This window comes from Triticum aestivum, chromosome 5D (assembly GCF_018294505.1).
Source record: "Triticum aestivum cultivar Chinese Spring chromosome 5D, IWGSC CS RefSeq v2.1, whole genome shotgun sequence".
In the NCBI taxonomy this organism is placed as follows: Eukaryota; Viridiplantae; Streptophyta; class Magnoliopsida; order Poales; family Poaceae; genus Triticum; species Triticum aestivum.
The window spans coordinates 501,940,442-501,958,817 of record NC_057808.1 but is presented as its reverse complement, the minus strand read 5'-3'; the positions used below and the strand labels follow the sequence as shown (position 1 = coordinate 501,958,817).

Below are 18,376 nucleotides of genomic sequence, written 5' to 3'. Positions count from 1 at the left end.
CTTCCCAGAACTCACTCTTGGTGTTCTCATCGTGGCCTACTTGCGGGGCATACACGCTGATAACATTGAGAACTAAGTCCCCAACTACCAGCTTGACTAGGATAATCCGACCCCCACGTCTCTTGACGTCTACCACTACATACTTGAGGCTTTTGTTGATAAAGATGCCTACGCCATTTCTGTTTGCAGCCATCCCCGTGTACCACAACTTGAAGCTGGTATCCTCCAATTCATTCGCCTTATGTCCCCTCCATTTGGTTTCTTGGACGCAAAGGATAGTAACACCTCTCCTCACTGCTGCATCAAATAGCTCCTGAAGCTTCCATGTTAGAGACCCTACGTTCTAGCTACCTAAGCGGATCCTCCTAGGCTCGGCTAGCTTCCTTCCCTTTGCACTCGTCGAGATAAATGCGAAGACCCTTGCTCATTTTTCACTACATCTGGGCGCAGATGTAGCACGCCATTAAGGATGCGACGACCCGATCCTCGCTCACTTGCCACCGTATCCAGATCAAGATAAGGCGTGCCACCGGGGAGGGGGTGTGACAGCCCGACCCTTGCCCATTTGACACCACACCCGGGTTTCGATGTGGCGCCTCGCTAAGAGGGTTACGCCCCAACGAAAATCTTTTGGGTTTCATCTACATAAGAGTGGCCGAGTCTTTACGTTGGCTCGCCAAGCCTATCACAACCCTCCTTTACCCGGGCTTGGGACGGCTATGTTGAGACAATGTAGGCGGAGTTATTTGTAAGCTTTGAACTAGTGTATCAATTTAAGATGGTAACCGGGTGGCAATTATGGCGATACAATAGGCTTTATAGGCAAGTAGCCAGAAGAAACAAGTGCTTTCTTTCTTTTGCGCAAGGTTATTTCCGAACGTTGGAGCTGATTCGGACATAACTACTAATCGGTAGATCACAATTCCTGTTGTCCATTATGCCGGAGTTGTCAAGTCAACATGTGAATAGACTCAAAAGTATGGTTCAAGAGGCCTATACTTGGACACAGAGGGGGTAACAATAATTTTTGGATAAATTGCGAAAGTCAGGACTTGAACTCGAGACCTTAGGCTCCGATACCATGTCAAGCTTCATGCAGTACCCAACGGGCAACAACAATTTTTGGATAAATTGCAAAGGTCGGGACTTGAACTCAAGACCTTAGGCTCTGGTACAATGTCAAGCTTCATGCACTAGCCAACGCAACCTAAAGTCCAAACTGATTGAAAGGGCTAGGCAATCCACATATACACTTCAACAAGAATTTCTCCCCAAAAATGCAACAAATTCTCACCTCTGAATAGCAAGTTGCAGAAGTACATGATTCCTCTCTGTTAGGAAAGCAACTTATCTCTATTGAAGTCCCAACGGCATATATATATTACACAAGACTTGAGGTGCAAGGAAAGTAAACAGTCTAATAAGGACTCTTAGACCAATACTAATACTTCCTAACACCGCGCCTCAAATGCAAAACATATGCAATAGCATTGCATTTCAAGAAGTGTAACACTAGAAGAAGAAAAATGATAATCCAAATCCACGTCTTGAGTGTCGTCGTACCATGAAGAGTCTTCAAAACCTGTCGAGTCGCCAAAGGGCATAACGAAGAAATGGCACATCAGAGGAAGACACCGCATCACTTGAAGATGCAAAAGAAGTATCAAGAGAAGATGGGTAGTCAGAGGAAGATGGCACATCAAGAGAATGAAGCATTGCTTCAAGAATCATGGCCCATGAAATTCGATGGTGAAAGAAGCTCAGCGGCAAGAGAATGGGCTTAGATTAACAATGCAAAGAGAGGCCACAAATATCCTGTTGAGAGGACAATGACCAGAAAAAGGCCGACGGACAAAAGTTTGGTGGACTCACATGGCATAAGAAACACAAAATGTCAATGGATTTGGTGGACGCAGTGGAAAACAAAGAAAAGTAGAAAACGCGTAGTAGGGTAGATGCAATCAACACAGCCTGCAAAATGCAAAAGACGCCGGAAGAGATGACGTCACAGGTCGACGAGCATCAAGCACAGAGCCGGCGCATGTGCGAGACGGAACCAATATAGGAAACACCGTCGAGAATCAGCGGGCAGCGAGGGAGATGCATACCCTACAAGAACAACATGCCTCTTTTTTTCAGTAAAGAAACAAGCTGGGTCAAACCAGGAGAGTAGCACGGAGAGCAGCGGACAGCCTCGGCCTTGGAAACTTGGGACAGCAGCGGCAGTAGTAGGCAAGAACCACACTAGCAGCGACTCCAACTCCAAAGAGATCTAGGCGCGAGACCAAGTTGCAGGCTAAGCTAGAAGGCTGAGTAGTAGCAGCAGCAGCAGGTCCAAGCAAGAAGCAGAGCCATACACGGGTGCATTGCGGGAGGAGAACAGCCGTGGAAGAAGACCACGGCACTTGGTGGCGCGCCGAAAAGAGCAGAGGCGGGCTGCCCGCATTGGCGCTAATGGACGGGAGGAGCAGCATGACGCCTGGGTGGAGGCGCCGATCTGGAGTCGCGGGAGCGGCCGTTGAGTATCCCAAACCAGAGGCGACGCGTGTCTGCCCAGCAGCGACCATGTAGAGGCCCAGCGGCCCATCGACACAATGGGCCCAAGTTGACGCAGGGGACGGCTGGCCTGAATTCCGCCGGGGTCGAAGGAGACGGCCATCGCCTGGTTGGAGCGAAAGCAAAGGAAATCTTTCGTGGGAGATCGATGAGAAGTCACGAAACAAGCACAAAGCACAGGGACGTGCGGATCATGACAGACCGGGAAAAAATACGATCGGGAGAGAGGACGAGTTGCGGCGTCCGGGGGAGACCTAAACCTAGGCTCTAATACCATGTTAGGAAAGCAACTTATCTCAATTGAAGGCCCAAGGGGCATATATATATTACACAAGACTTGAGGTGCAAGGAAAGTAAACGACTCTTGGACCAATACTAATACTTCCTAACACTCTCATCCTGCAATTTATCACCAAATGTTTCAAACTCAGCGTGCAGAACTACAACCCTCACTCTTAGGATCATGGAAGTTTACTACCATGACACCTCTCTTGGCAAGTGTGATGCTTGATATTGTTTTAGCATATCTTGCCATATGTTTTAATGTGATCTCCATCGAACAAAGCTCCCATATATATGATTTGGATGATGGCCGAAGAAACATTATCGAGCGTGTGTAGAATAACTTAGGTTTGGGATTTTCAAGTTGGATATCCAATGTTATCCAAGGTGTTGATTATAATCGTAGAAGCTCAATATTGATGCCTTTTTCTATTTCTAAGGTTTAGATACACAAGTAATGGAAGTTTAAATAGTCCCAATACGACCGCATTTCAAAACCTGGTCCTGGATTGGATATGTGGTAACGAAAAAGGTTAAAGTCAGCTATATGCTGGAAAATATTCTTGCCTCATTCATTTTTTTGGAACTTCATTTTCCAGGGCATTGTGAAATGTTAGAAATGCTGCTTTCAAGAGGAGCCGATGTGGATATAGATTCTGTACAAGGGACACCATTGCATGCAGCTCTTCTTTATAGACAAGATGGCACAATGAAGATTTTATTGGAGCACCATGCCGATGTAAGACATTGTTTGTTGATTCTCTCCTTTGCAGTGCAAAAGAAAACTCTGGAATGGGATCTTGTTGCCTTTGATACTTGCGTTCCATCTGAAAAAAGGTTTGTGTCGTATATGAAGCAACAAAAATTTCAACATGGACAGTAATTAGTTATCCTAAAGTGAAACGTGCTCACTTTCCCAGAAGCCAAGTAAATGTTATGTCTATTTTCTGTATAAATATATTTCTTTCTGTTTCCTTCAGAAATACTAATGTTTTTAAACACCACGAGCTGATTTATTTCTCTATTAGCATATATCTCAAAAGAAATTCTCTATTGGTCCCTCTTTTTGTTGACAAGTGTAAGCGGTTGATTCTTCCACTTTTCACAGCCTAACAAGGTTTTCGCTATTGGTTATACCCCATTGAGTTGGGCTCTCCGGCCCATGCCTACAGTGTCATTGGAATCTGTCAAGCTACTCATTGAGGTCAGTACTCTTTCTTCATATGGAGCTTTCTTAAAGTTTACTCTGTAGGCACAGCTTCATTTTCTTTGTGTACATGTTCTCTGTGGCTGACATATCAAGCATTAACTCAAATAAATGATCAAATAACTATTCATTTACACAGGCTGGTGCTGATGTGAATTTTATTGACTTCACTGGGATAGTTACGTCATGTTGGCAGTGAAGTATGACATACCTGGCACTGGCATCTTGAAGTGCTTACTAGATGCTGGTGCTAACCCCAATATTCCAGATGAAGTGAGTTTTATTTGTTTCCTGTTTTGCTGTTGTCACTTGTCAGAATCTACTTTTCATGCATATGCTGTTAGTTAGCTGAACATTGTTCCCCCGTTTCTCAATGAGGTCATGTTACGCTGTAGACTCTTGACAGATTAGGGTAATCTTAACCGCACTTCTGAGGCCAGGAATAGACTTGCATGAGGAGAAAACACTGCTCCCTCCGGCTACAAAAAAAGGGCACACACACTTCGAGATTTAACTTTGACCATCAATTATACCAAGTATACATAAGTCATGTGACTTTAAAAATTACACCACTGGCAAATTCTTTGGGATACAAATTTAACAGTATACTTTTTGTGACAAATAACCCACATTTTATTGGTTAAATTCATGGTCAAACTGAATCTCGAAAAGTCGTCGGTGGCGGGCCTCTCTTCCCTGCTCGATGGAGGTCGGCGTGGGCCGGTGGTATTGGGCGGTGGCGGGCGATGTCAACGGTGTGAAGGGCTGCGTGGAGGTGGTGGTTTGCGCATGGAGTGCCTGTATCTGGGGCGTTGGCCCTGTCGAGGAGCACACCTCCTACACGGCAGCGGGTGGCTGGCGCGGATGCTGAGGTGCGTCACCCTGGGCCGCATGGCCAGCGGGTCACCGGCGGGTGTGGATCTTGCTCCCAGGGCTTCCCCGTTGGTTCTTGGAGCCAATAAGGAGTGGTGGTCCCCTCCCTCGCTCCTCATCCTGCCCCGCCGATCCGTGATGCGGTGAACCTCTGGTTGGTCGGATCTGGTAATTGATTAGGGCTGGTGAGGCTGGGGGCTCAGGATGGGGGGAATCCCTTGGCTGCCGGCGGCGGCCACAATACTGGCGACACTTTGGGCGTTGTTCCCCTTCTTGTAGGTGCCATCAAGATCCTGCTCCTGCCCTCCACCTCCATGTCTCGGGTGAAAGCCAAAATCTCTTGATTGGGTGGCGACGACGCTTCAACGCCATTTTTCTTCTTGAAGGCGCCACTTTGGGATTGTGGAGTTGATGGATGGGGCTTCGGCGTTGGGGGTGGGCCGCTGGGATATCTACAGTGATGCTCCTGTTCGGCTGCTTGCGGTGACATTTGATCTTTGTCGGAGGCGGTGGCGATGTATGGGGTGTTGCTTTGCGAGATGAGGTCGCCGTGCTTGTCATCCTCTCCTCGGCAACCTGTGCCGTCTGTACTTCCCTGACGGCAAATTAGTTGTTTCCCATAGTGGTTGGGTCAGGTCATGCGTGCTCGGGGATGAGCAACTCTGCTTGGCTACAACACGGTGTCCTTTGATGCAGGCCGAGAGCGCAGGGGACCTTCTACAGAGGCAGAGACGGATGGCAAGACAACCGCATACACACCACCTTGAACAGCAGTTGGTACTCTGTTCGGTGCAGCGCAACGTAGACCACGTACAAAGCAAGTGCGTACAACAGAAACTAACCTGTAAAGGACAATAAATCATTTCTACACAGCCAAAGCGACCATAAAAAGTTGTACGCGCCCAAACCTATTAGCGTTCTATACCTATTTGGAGTACCGCCCAACCAATGACCAAAAATATTGGCAGCACTTGTGGGCGGATACAAATTGGACGCTATTTGGATGATTGACCACGTAGAACGTGCTGACTTTCACTTTCACTAGAAAAAGAGGTGTTTGATTGTCTTTTCTTGAGTACAAAAGCTACACTTCTTGCTTCCTTGCCAATTGTGACGGCTGAGGTTGTCTTTGGTTGGCATAACTCCTCTTCGAAGATATCAGATGAAGATTTTAACTTTTAGTGGAATCTTGGACTTCCAAATTGTCAAGGCTTAAAGACATTTGTTGATTGTTGGTTTTAGGATAGCTAACGAGTCTCGCCACTTGTTAAAGACATTTGTGCTGATATGTGCGGTGTGCAATGCAGCAAGAAGAGAATAGACGATGCTGCTTCTATGCATAACTGAAATCTATTTTTCAGATAACATGCGAAGAAGAAAAAGGCATGAGTCAAATGTATGTGGGATTATAAATGGTCAGGTTGTATGCAGCAAGAAGAGAATAGACGATGCTGCTTCTGTGCATAACTGAAATCTATTTTTCAGTTAACATGCGAAGAAGAAAAAGGCATGAGTCAAATGTATGTGGGATTATAAATGGTCAGGTGTATTTATACATCTGAAATCCACTCTGGTTAATTCCTGAAGACACATTGGTCAGGGGAATTCACTAAGAACAATGCCCGTGTGTTGCAACGGGATATAAATATTCTATTATGTGAGCTTGTGATTTACCTGCCTATAATATGCAATTGTGTAAATAAACGTTCATCAAATTCTGCCCGTGATTTACCTTATATTTTGATCAGAAGTTTGGTAAGTAAATTAAAATGAAATTGGTTCAGAAGGTAAGTAGATTAAGGTGATTGATTATCATACATGGAAGGTTGGACAAAGGGGCGGTGGAAAGAAAAGGTGAAACGGGAACCTTACGTTCTTTTTAGGTAGTAGAGAGTAGAGATTCTGTGAGGAAACCTTCTTGCATCTTGGTTTAAGTATTACAGGTACTGTAAATACAGAAGCAAAAAGATGTAAAAATAGAGAACTCATGGTAGAGCAAAGTTTCCGATTATTATACCATAGCATCTCAATTAATTGGAGATAGGAAACTTATGGCAATATTCCTCAATCTCTTCAATCGATCTCACTTAGTCAGGCTTGATACCGTGGATTCACCTCCATGCATGTAAAAGCAGATCACCAAAAATCCATCTGAATAATTTCACTCAGACCAGCATGATAGATATTATGGTATTCCCTAGAGCTTTTGGCCACAATCAGAACCCAACTACTTCTCAGTGGATCTATGGATGCTGCATCTCCCTCTTCACGTCCCATCGTCCCTGAGACTAGTGGTCTCTGACGATGCCTTCGATGCCTTCTTTTTAGGAGCTGAGATTCACGAGGTGCCTCACACCATACTTTCCTTTTGGCTCTCCCTAGTGCCAGCATTTGGGGAGAATCTCCCGGATCCTTCTTGTCCATAGCTTAGACCTTACCTTCGCGTGGGGAAATTAGAGCCTTAGCCCCCTACCTGACGCGCCAGATGTCGGAGTGTGTACTTAGGACACCGGGGATCAGTGAAACCCCGTATTTTTGAGTTTGGCCAGGGGCTAAAACACTTTGTCAATCCACGAGCAAAGGATCTCACACAAACACAGGGGATTTATACATGTTCGGGACGCTATCTGAGCGTAATATTACTTCCTGTTGGTATTGATATGAAGGGGGGGGGGGGGTGATATAAGTGCTTCTGTGTTACAATGATGGTGGTTGGGGTGCAACCAGTGGTGGTCGGGATCTACCTAGAGTGCCCGAGCACCCATCTCTAACCTTCTCCCTTCCTACTACTTGGTGCTCTTCAAACGATGGATGCTAGTGTGCTTTTGTGCGTGTGTTCTTGCCTGTCCTACTAACCTCGGTCCTCCCTTATATGCTAGTGTGCTTTTGTGCGTGTGTATCGCAAACCTGAAAACTTGGGGGTATTCAGGATTGAAATCCATCACTACCTAGAGGTTTCTCCTGGCGCCAATGTCCCCGTACCTAGGTGATTTGGTGTGGGATACTATCAATGCATCAGATGCTTATAAGAGGATCGTACCATGTGTCCCATCAAGGACCCCTTCATGCACCTGAACTTTGACTGTGCAGCCAGGAGGATGGACGACGAAACTGCATGTTTACAGTTGTAAAAATGATTTTGAAACATTGTAAATTGCAGGGTATGTCATGTAAATGTTTCTTGTCTAGCAAATTATGAATTGAAAAAAAACTCCAGCTTCTTCATAGCCTGGTCTAAAGAAACATAAAATGCAACATCTTCAAAGATTCCTTCTGCCCTTTCCATGTATATTTTGGTGTCCGTATCATCTTCTTCCTATTCTGTTTTGAAAAGTTTATGCAATACAACATATTAGTTGAAGCTTTCGGTTATTAATGTTACTGTACTTAACGTAACCTTTGCCTTACAAATTTCATTAGGAAGGATGAACGAGGCTGTTCCATCATTTGCCCTTGCATAGTGATTCTCTTGAAGTCCATCCAGCCATTTGGTTGAGATGTTAGGCTGTGATTCCTAATTATTAATGATGGAAATCTTCCAACTACTTTTGTATTTATGTTTGGTATTTATTCTTGCAGTGTGGTACGACACCAATTGAACTTGCTGCCTCTAAAGGCCGTAGGGACATGGTTGAAATGTTATTCCCTTTAACCTCTCCTATTTCAACACTGCCGGAGTGGAGTATTGATGGAATCATTTCTCATGTGAAACACTTTGGTTTGAAACCGATGGTATGTGTTTAGTTCTATGCTCGCTTGCCCGTATGTTATTTATCATCACCCTGTAGCTCTCTTGTTTGGCAGTTCTGCCTATCATTTGGAGTAGAATTAGTTTTAATTCATGATTGTTGTAAACTCCATTGTGCAAGCAAAACATTCCATGCAAATTTTAGAACCATGACATGGTTAGGTTCTGGCCTTCCCGATGTTTTGGAGCTGGCTGCGATTGATTGTAAGGACACTGTTGATGAGTAATACAATTTTTACCCGCAAAACAAAAAAATCAATGCAAATTTTACTTTGGTGCATTACATCACTATGAGCGAACTTCTATCGTTGGGTATTGACTGTATGATGAACATTAATGTGCTAGCTAGACTTAACAAGTTGTCTTCATTGATATTCTGCCAATCCCTGCAGCTTCAGACAACAAGGTTTTAGTACGCACTTATGATACACCCTGCAACACTGCAGTACAACAATTTTTGTAGTTTTATACACTAATTAGGCGATATAGGCTGAGACTTACAAATTTGTACGTTTTATGTTTTACATTACAGGCTAGTTCTACATATTTGTTCTAACTGCAATTTTTTTTTTTGTGATCAGGATAAGCAAAAGCGTGCAAAGAAATTAACTGAACTGAAACAGAAAGCTTCAGAGGCTTTTAAGAGTGGGCAGTATTATATAGCAGCACTGCTGTATAGTAGTGTAAGTCACTAGGGCACATTTTTATTGCTTGAAGGAGCGACAGGTGTTTTCTATATTTGTAAACTGCTAATCTCAGTCCACACTATAGTTTTGTTCACACGAAAAATAGGTTTCATATTCTGGTAAAACATGTGTTGTTAGATACTCCATTCTACAGTACCCCCTCTATCCACATATATATTATACTCCCTCCGTCCCATAATATAAGATCGTTTTGCAAGCTGTTTTTAGCTTGTAAAACGATCTTATATTATGAGACGGAGGGAGTATGTTATAAAAAGTATACCTTCGAGTTCGTATTTGAAAGGAGTTTTCAATTGTACAATTTTATAGCATACATCTCATGAATTATTGATCTTCTTGATGGTCAAAGTAAATATCGGAATACATATTAGGCCCTATATATATGGATGGAGGGAGTACAAGGCATGCACAATCTAGGCCAGCCATCCTGCTCTCTTAGTAATTAGGAGGTAGTTGAGCAGTTTGTATACGGTTGAGGTAACACAATACTGTTGTACAAAAGTTCTTGGAGCACTCTGTTTTAGGTGTTTCTAAAAGATGCATATGATTGATGTATTGTAGGCAATGGCATTTGACCCTAGTCCAGATGATTTTGCAACCATCTTGGCAAATAGGAGTCTCTGCTCATTGCGCGCTATGAACGGAAGAACGGCTCTCGCTGATGCTAGCAGGTGCAGAATGCTCCGGCCTCTTTGGCCAAAAGCCTGCTATCGAGAAGGGGCAGCTTTTATGTTATTGAAGGTAAAAAGAAGATGGTAGCTTTCTTCAAGCATTCGTATCATGATCATAGAGCTGATCATCCTCTGTTTCGTACTTGTAGAATTATGAGAAAGCATGCAAGGCTTTTGCCGATGGCTTGAAGCTTGACCCTACAAACGGTGATCTTGCAAATGCTTTAAGGTAACTGGTCCATGTTTTCATAAGTTAAGTGAAAGGATAAATGATATCTTATAGACAATTGTGTGCATGAAAGATGGTCTCCATCTCTAGAGAATATTACATTGCATGGATTCAAGTCTGTTGAGTTCTTTTCTGAGTCGGAGCGATTTACTGATCGTGGAAAGAGCACCTAGTGTTGACCCGTGTGTTACTAGGGTTGATTGATATTCAGGGTAAGGAGTTGTACACAGATTTCTGACAATGCTCATGTTCAAAATATTTTGGTCGCAGGGAAGCCCAAGAGGCAGCGAAGAATGCTCGTTGCCCTGGAAAGTAACTGACGCTCCTGTCCTACAATGCACAATCTGCGGCTTTGTTTTGCTGCTAGCTAGCGTCTTTTGTCTAGTCTGAAAACTTCTAGCAAGAACATCCTGTGGTTTTTTAAGACTTTCGTGGTACCCATCGTTTGTAAACTGGATGCACTCGCTAACCGTAGTATGTTGATTCCAGTTCAAGTGTCGACAAACTTTATCGTCACAGAACGTTAAGCTTGTTATATCTTTGGTTGTTGGATCATGGAATTCAGTACTGAGGTTTCTCGTTGAACTTGGCATTGTGACTGGCAGCCACATTCTGAGGCTGGTCTGGTCCGGTGCGGATTGGGATTGGCCCTTGGTGGTTGCAATGGCATGAAGGGCGTGGTGGTCGTATGGCATTGTCGGGTCCCTGAGTAGCGAGGGAGCCTGGACTGAGAGCATCTCCAACCGCCAACACCCCCCCCCCCCCCCTCCCTTGATTTTTTAGCGCCGGCGCCCAAAAATCGGCCCAGTCGCGGCCCTAGGAGCCTGTTTTTCGCCGGTTTGGGCCGAAACTGGCGCCGGCGAACCCAGGCTGAACCGGGCGCGCTGGGGAGCCCCGGGGCAAGCGATTTTGACGCGAACGAACTGCGGGTCTATCAAGTCAGCGACACTCGCCTCGTCGTCCTCACAGCGCCTCTGTTTCCCGCGGGGAATCAATGCTAAGGCTGTCGCCGTCAGCCTTCCATTGATTCCTCACGGGTGGCGCGGCGACGCCCCCCTCCCTCCACGCGTACACACGGCGCCCAGGCCGCTATAAAGCAACGCCTCCCCCTGCCTGTGGCCACACCCCGCCCACCGCCGCCTGAGCTCTGCCTCTCCCTCTCTCTCCCCGTGCGCAGCCGCCGCCGCCGCTCCTCCCCCCTCTCTCCCCGTGCCCATGGGCGAGCAGTTCCCCGGCGATGGGGCGGCGGACAATGGCTTCGGCCGCCGCTCGTTGCACGAGTGGGAAGCCCACTTGCTGTTCGAGGCCAACATCCCGGCGCCTCCCGACATGCGCGCGCCGGGGCGGTGGAAGCTCAGCACCGGTGGCGTCCCCATCGCCCCGCTGCCTGACGTCACCGTGCGCGCCGACGACGAGGTCGACCGCGTGCGGGCGTCGCTGACGCAGGAGCAGCGGGCCCTCCCGCAGTACGCCGCCGGCAACCACGAGGCATGGGCGGCGTACTTCCAGCACCGGTAGGCGCAGCGGCTGGCCTCCACCAACGGGGCGCCGGTGGTGCGGGGGACGAAGAATAGCGAGGGCCGCCGCCTGTTGTGGGGCGCCCCCGGCCGCACTCTCCACGCCGTCCTCCAGCACCTCGAGGGCGGTAATGACCCGCCGTTGACCTACCCTGCCGCCCCGCCACGCCAATGGATGCCGAGGAGGGCGGCGTCCTCTTCCTCTTCCTCCTCCCGCTCCTCACACTCCTCCGGGTCGCCGGCGCTGTTCAGCGTCAAGGCCGAGCCCGCGGAGACGCCGCTCGGCCGGTGCACCCGCAGCGCCGGCATCGTCATCAACGAGGGCGGGCGCGCCTCCTCCTCGGCTCCTCCCCGCTTCGTCAAGCCGAAGACAGAGCCAGGGCTCGCCGACGCCGTGAAGACGGAGCTCGGGCTCGCCTCCGTGAAGACAGAGCCAGGGCTCGCCGCTGTGAAGACGGAGCTGGAGCTCTCTGACGCGGCGGCCTTGAAGTGGGCGCGCGAAGACTGGGCGTGGACGGAGCTAGAGCTCCAGTGCCGCGCCCTAGAGCACATCGCCGCTCGGCGCCGTGGCCGCGACGAGGGAGGTGTCGTCGTTCTCGACGACGACAATGACAAGGACGCGCCGCCACCGGTCCGCCAGGGCGACCTCGGGCAAGGGTCCAGTGCGGGCGACCGCGTGAAGGAGGAGAAGGACGACGAGGACAATGGCAATGGCGGCGACTTCGCCGCACTCAGCGCGTTCTTCGGCTTGTAGTTGCGGCCTTTGTTTTAAGTATTTCACTTTTCTATGTAAAAGTCGCCTAAGAAATGTCATGTTTGCCGAATTTTAGCCGAATCTTCATCCCGTTTGCCAAATTTTAGCCGAATTCTTTTTCAAAAAAAAATTAAAACGCCTTCTGGGGCCGGTGCCTGGGAACGCCAGAGCCCCATGCCGATTTTTGCGCCGGTTCGCCCCTAGGCAGCGATTTTACGAGCCCCCTGAGGGGCCAACGGCTGGAGATGCTCTGAGAACCAAAACAACTATTTATTTCCGCTCTCGTTTTGCCTGGAGTCTACAATTACTTGGAGGCACAAATCCATAATTCATAACAAGAGGCAACGCTTAATTCATGTGCTTCCTGTGGTATGCACTTGCAGGCCATGAGTCGGGAGCTACACTGTAGCACCCACCCTACCATCAGAGCCATTGCCCTAGAGCTAGATGCATGTGGGAAATCATGGGTGCGCGTGCGCCCCTTACTCGTCACGTCTGACACTACCGCTGGCAACATGAACCCCTTCATCCCGTCATATAACCAAATATTGGTGCAATATATTATGGGCATGTTTGGTTGCCTGCATCAAATTTGAGCCATTTGTATCTGCGGCCCGACGCAACCAGCCTGAGTCAATGCACTTTTTTTCATTAATTTACGTAAAGTGGGGCTGTTGGTATTTCGACGTGGAGTTGAGGGACATTGTAATTAAACCGCTCACGTAGCATGGGCCGATGGTGTGCAACAGGTTTCAGCTTCGCCAAACACTCCCCCCAAGAGATGGGATTTGTGGGGATAAGAGCATCTCCAGCTGTTGGCCCTCTCAGGACGCATAAAAATCGCCCCTGGGGGCGAGCCGGCGACACAATCGGCGCTGGGGGCGGTTTTGCGTCCAGTCGTTGCCCCCAGCTCGCCCCCAGGCGCCGAAATTGGCCCACTTTTCAGCCCCATTTTGGCGAATTAAAGGCCCATATGGGCGAGAATAGGCCCATATTCGGCGTGGTTCACCGTGGCTCGGCGTTCAATTATCAATGTAAATTTTTTCTTATAACATATTTCATCACAGAAAAATCAAATACTTCCAACAAAATAGTACAACAACAAATAGTTCAATACAAATTATATAGTTCAACAAATAAAAACTCATATTTCATCACACGTCGCGCCCGGCGTCCCCCTTGAGCCTCCATAGGTGCTCAATCAGATCTTTCTGCAGTTGATGATGCACCTGTGGGTTTCGGATCTCCTGACGCATACTGAGATAGGCAGTCCAGGTTGCCGGTAGCTGGTGATCAACTTCGGCTAGAGGATCCTGCCTGTAGTATGGTTCAGTGTCAAACACTGGGTCTTCTTGCTCGCTCTCGATGATCATGTTGTGCAAGATGACACAGCAAGTCATAATCTCCCACATTTGATCTTTCGACCAGGTCTGAGCGGGGTACCGGACAACAGCAAATCGAGATTGGAGCACACCAAATGCCCGCTCGACATCCTTCTTGCAAGCCTCCTGAATCTTCGCAAACCAGGCGTTCTTGCCTCCTGGCACAGGGTTTGAGATTGTCTTCACAAATGTCGACCATCTCGGATAGATGCCATCAGCTAGATAGTACCCCTTGTTGTAGTGCCGCCCATTGATTTCGAAGTTCACCGAAGGAGAATGACCTTCAACAAGCTTGGCAAAGACAGGAGAGCACTGCAGCATGTTGATGTCATTGTGAGTTCCTGGCATACCAAAGAAGGAGTGCCAAATCCAGAGGTCCTGTGTGGCCACCGCCTCAAGTACCACACTGCAACCGCCTTTGGCGCCTTTGTACATCCCCTGCCAAGCAAATGGGCAATTCTTCCATTTCCAATGCATGCAGTCGATGCTTCCAAGCATCCCAGGAAATCCTCTTGCTGCATTTTGTGCTAGGATCCGAACAGTGTCTTCCGCATTGGGTGTTCTCAAGTATTGTGCTCCAAACACTGCCACCACTGCCCGACAGAACTTGTAGAAGCACTCCATGCTGGTGGACTCGGCCATGCGCCCATAGTCGTCGAGTGAATCACCGGGAGCTTCGTATGCAAGCATCCTCATCGCTGTCGTGCACTTCTGGATCGAGGTGAATCCAAGTTTGTCGGTGCAATCCATCTTGCACTTGAAGTAGTTGTCGAACTCCCGGATGGAATTCACAATTCTGAGGAAGAGCTTTCGGCTCATTTGATAACGGCGCCGAAATGTTTTGTCGCCGTGAAGTGGAGCATCGGCGAAGTAGTCGGAGTAGAGCATGCAGTAGCCTTCGAGACGATGCCGGTTTTTTGATTTCACCCGCCCCGGCGCCGAGCCACCTCGCCGCGGCTTTTCATTGCTCGCCAACAGCTGGGCGAGGGCGGCGAGTACCATCAGATGCTCTTCTTCCTGGACGTCGGCCTCGGCTTCCTCCTCCAGCAGCGCGGCGAGCGCTTGCTCGTCATCCGAGTCCATCGCCGAGGCAGGCAAATGCCGAACACCTTGCGCCCGGTTGGCGTGCACCCGCCGCTAAACTGCCCCTCCGCGGCCGGAAACGCCTAGCTGCTGTTGGAGGGGCTACCGCGGCGAACCTCTGCTATTTTTCCGGCGAGGAATGGCTATCTAGCGGTGAAGGGCGGCGAGCGGCGCCGGGATATAGCTAGTGGCGGCCGAGGGCGCGGGGGGTGGAAGGCGAGTCGGGGAAGAAAATCTTGACTTTTCACCTGAGGGTGTGGGCCAGCCGCGCTTTTCCCTTGCGCTGGAGCCCCCGATTGCCCCCCAGTGCGCCGGGTTCGGTCTGCGCGCGCCGGGAGAAAAAAGGGCCGAACCGGCGCTTTTCGTCGTCCTGGGGGCGCGACTGGGGCATTTTTTTTGGCGCCGGCGCCGAAAAAGTGGCCTGGGGGGCCTGTTGGGGGCGCGGCTGGAAGAGCATCTCCAGCCGTTCGGCCCCCCAGGGGCTTGAAATAGCGCCGCCTGGGAGCGCGTCGGCAAAAATATCGGCGTGGGGGTGGTCGGATTCCCAACCGCCGACCCACGCCCAACCCAGACGCCGATTTTTTGAAAAACAAACTCAGCCAAAATTCGGCCAACGCGACACATATTCGGCCAAAATGGTGATTTCATTGATATTTGTACATAAAAACTTAAAACATAATTCAAAAACTAAAAACATAAACTAAGCGCCGCCGTCCGCCGCCCCTCCTACAGGCCGAAGAATGCACCGAAGGCGCTGTAGTCCCCGTCATCGCCGGCCTCCTCCTTCTTCACGCCGCCGCTGTCCTTGCTGCACCCCTGCCCTGCGTCGCCTTGGCGGACGGGTTTGGTTGGCGGCGGTGGTGCGTCGTCGTCACTGTCCTCGACGAAAATGACACCGCCCTCGTCGCGGCCGCGACGCCGGGCGGCAATCTCATCGAGGGCGCGGCGCTGGCGCTCCATCTCAAGTTTGACGTAGTCCTCGCGCGCCCACTTGAGGGCGGCCTCGGCGGCGGCCATGTCGTCGTGCTCGCTCTTCACGGTGATGAGCCCCGGCTCCGTCTTCGGCTTGACGAAGCGAGAGGAAGAGGAACCACGGGCGCCCTCGTTGATGACGAGGGCGCCACGAGTGGCGTCTCCACGGGCTCGGCCTTGACGCTGGCGAGCGCCGGCGAACCAGAGGAGAGGGAGGAGGAGGAGAGGGAAGAGGAGAAGGAGGACTACCCACCCGTGCGCCTCGGCCGGGGCCGCCGGGTACTGGAGCGGCGGCTGGTTGCCGCCCTCGAGGTGCTCGAGGACGTAGTGCATCGTCCGCCCGGGGACGCCCCACCACAGGCGGCGGCCATCGGCGTTGTGGCGCCCCCTCACCGGCGCGTTGTTGGTGGAGGCGACCTGCTCCTCGTGGCAGCGTTGGAAGTACGCCACCCAGCTGGCGTGGTTGTTGGCGGCGTACTTCGGATGGCCGCGCACCTCCTCCGGCAGGGAGGCCCGAACGCGCTCAATCTCGTCGTGGAAGTGGTCGGCGTTGGGCTGCCGCGGGACAGGGACGCCTCCGGCGCTGAGCCTCCACCGCCCCGGCGCGCGCATGTCAGGCGGCGCCGGGTAGTTGGCCTCCTGGAGGAGGTGCGCCTGCCACTCGTGCAGGGTGCGACGGCCGAAGCGTTAGCCGCCGCACCGTCGCCGGGGAAATGCTCACCCATCGGAGGCTGGTGGCGGGGGAGAGAGAGACGGGATGGGGCGCCGGCGACGAGAGAAGGACTGTGGGGGCGAAGGAGAGTGCGTCCACCGGCGAGGGAGGGGCGGCTTTTTATAGCCGCCAGGGGGAGGCGCGGCAGGCGTGTGTGTACGCGTGGCGGGAGGGGGACGGCGCGTCGACGTGCCATCACTGCGCCGTCCGTGAGGAATCAATGGAAGGCTGACCGGCGGCAGCCTTGGCATTGATTCCCCGCGGGAAAATGAGGCGATGAGGAAGACGAGACGCGGCTGACCGCTGACTCGGCGGGCCCGCCCGACTTTCGCGCCACAAACGCTTTCCCTGGCGCCCCCGGGTGCCCCAGCGCGCCGGGTTCGGCCTGGGTCCGCCGACGCCAGTTTCGGGCCTAACCGGCGAAAATTGGGCTTCTGAGGGCGTAACTGGCCGTTTTTTCGGCGCCAACGATAAAAAAGTGCCTTGGGAGGGGGGGGTGGGGGCTATTGGTGGCGCTGCTGGAGATGCTCTAACGCCCTTTGTTGGCGGCAAGAGGGACGAAAAAGATTGGTGACGGTTAGGTTTGCTTGCCGCGAGTCGCTAGGGGATGCCGGTATCAAGGGCATTTCAAGAAATATGGCGATTCTAACAGCTAGGACGACTCTCTTATAGTGGTTTTTTGGCCTTTTGCCTCCAGATTGATGGTTATTATGCAGTTCAAGGGCTTTTGAGGAGTCCGCCAACTCTCTTACATGTGCCCACTCAATGGTGTGACTCGCGAAAGCCTTTATTTATTTTTATCTTGAAAACCATACTTTGCTTGACAAACTTTAAAAGATGTTATCAGAAACCAGATTAAAAAGGAGAGAGGCATATTACGAGCAATTGGGAAATGTTTATGTACTAGATAAAAATGTAAGTATATATGAAATAAAATGATCATCGCGTATTCAAAATTAATGCATAAAATAGATTCAAGTACTAAAATAATCATTTGCTCCCTCCGTCCCAAAATAAGCGACGTGGAGTTGAACTAAAACCACGTCGCTTATTTTGGACAGAGGGAGTATGTTTTAAAAAAATTAGAAATTTAAATCTTGCTACTATTAGTACGAATATATGTTCATGTATATACTACTAAAAAAATTAAGCCATAAAAGGTAGAAAACATAACTCAATAAAGAGTAAAAATAAAATAAAACTTGAGAATAAAAATTTAAAAAGAGTAGAAATAGAAAGACCCAAGCGGCTCACGACTAGGGTTTCCTCTGCCTCTCGCCGGCCGCCGCTGGTCCGCTTGGTCTCCTATATGATTCTAGGACTATGGAGACATGATAGATCCCGGCCCTTGTCGGCGAGAGGGGGCTACGTGTTTAGGTGTTTTTTTCAGTCTCGTTAGGGTTTCTGCCATGCTCAGGAAGATCAGATGGCGGTGGCTTCCTGAAGATGAAATAAGGTTTTTCTCGCCTATCCCCAGGTGGTGTTTCTAGCGTTGTGGAGGTGTCTCTCCGGCGGATCTCGTGGGATCCGGTAGATGTTTGATGAAGGTGGATCCGCTTGGATTCGGTCTTCGTTCGTCTGCGACCGTGTGTCTGCAGGTTGGATCCTTCCGATCTACACTTCTCTTCATCGGCAGCGGTTGTTGTTCTAGTGCGCTGGTCTTATGGGGCCTTAGAGCAACTC

General features: G+C 49.9%; 1 protein-coding gene across 1 annotated transcript; it reads left to right on the top strand.

Moving 5' to 3' along the window:
- Positions 1-3,461: 3,461 nt before the first annotated feature.
- LOC123123227 (protein STIP1 homolog) lies at positions 3,462-10,589 on the top strand. The gene is made up of 8 exons (XM_044543699.1): positions 3,462-3,577; positions 3,947-4,042; positions 4,185-4,318; positions 8,498-8,650; positions 9,248-9,349; positions 9,935-10,114; positions 10,194-10,273; positions 10,544-10,589. The coding sequence occupies exons 3-8, from the start codon at positions 4,232-4,234 to the stop codon at positions 10,587-10,589; spliced, it is 648 nt and encodes a 215-aa protein (XP_044399634.1). The 5' UTR covers positions 3,462-3,577; positions 3,947-4,042; positions 4,185-4,231.
- Positions 10,590-18,376: the final 7,787 nt, after the last annotated feature.

Bases quoted from the DNA above. Each gene is read 5' to 3' on its own strand.
- LOC123123227 (XM_044543699.1), top strand. From the start codon at position 4,232: ATGTTGGCAGTGAAGTATGACATACCTGGCACTGGCATCTTGAAGTGC. The intron at 10,115-10,193 runs GTAAAAAGAAGA...TCGTACTTGTAG, and splicing joins CAGCTTTTATGTTATTGAAG to AATTATGAGAAAGCATGCAA. The intron at 10,274-10,543 runs GTAACTGGTCCA...TTTTGGTCGCAG, and splicing joins GATCTTGCAAATGCTTTAAG to GGAAGCCCAAGAGGCAGCGA.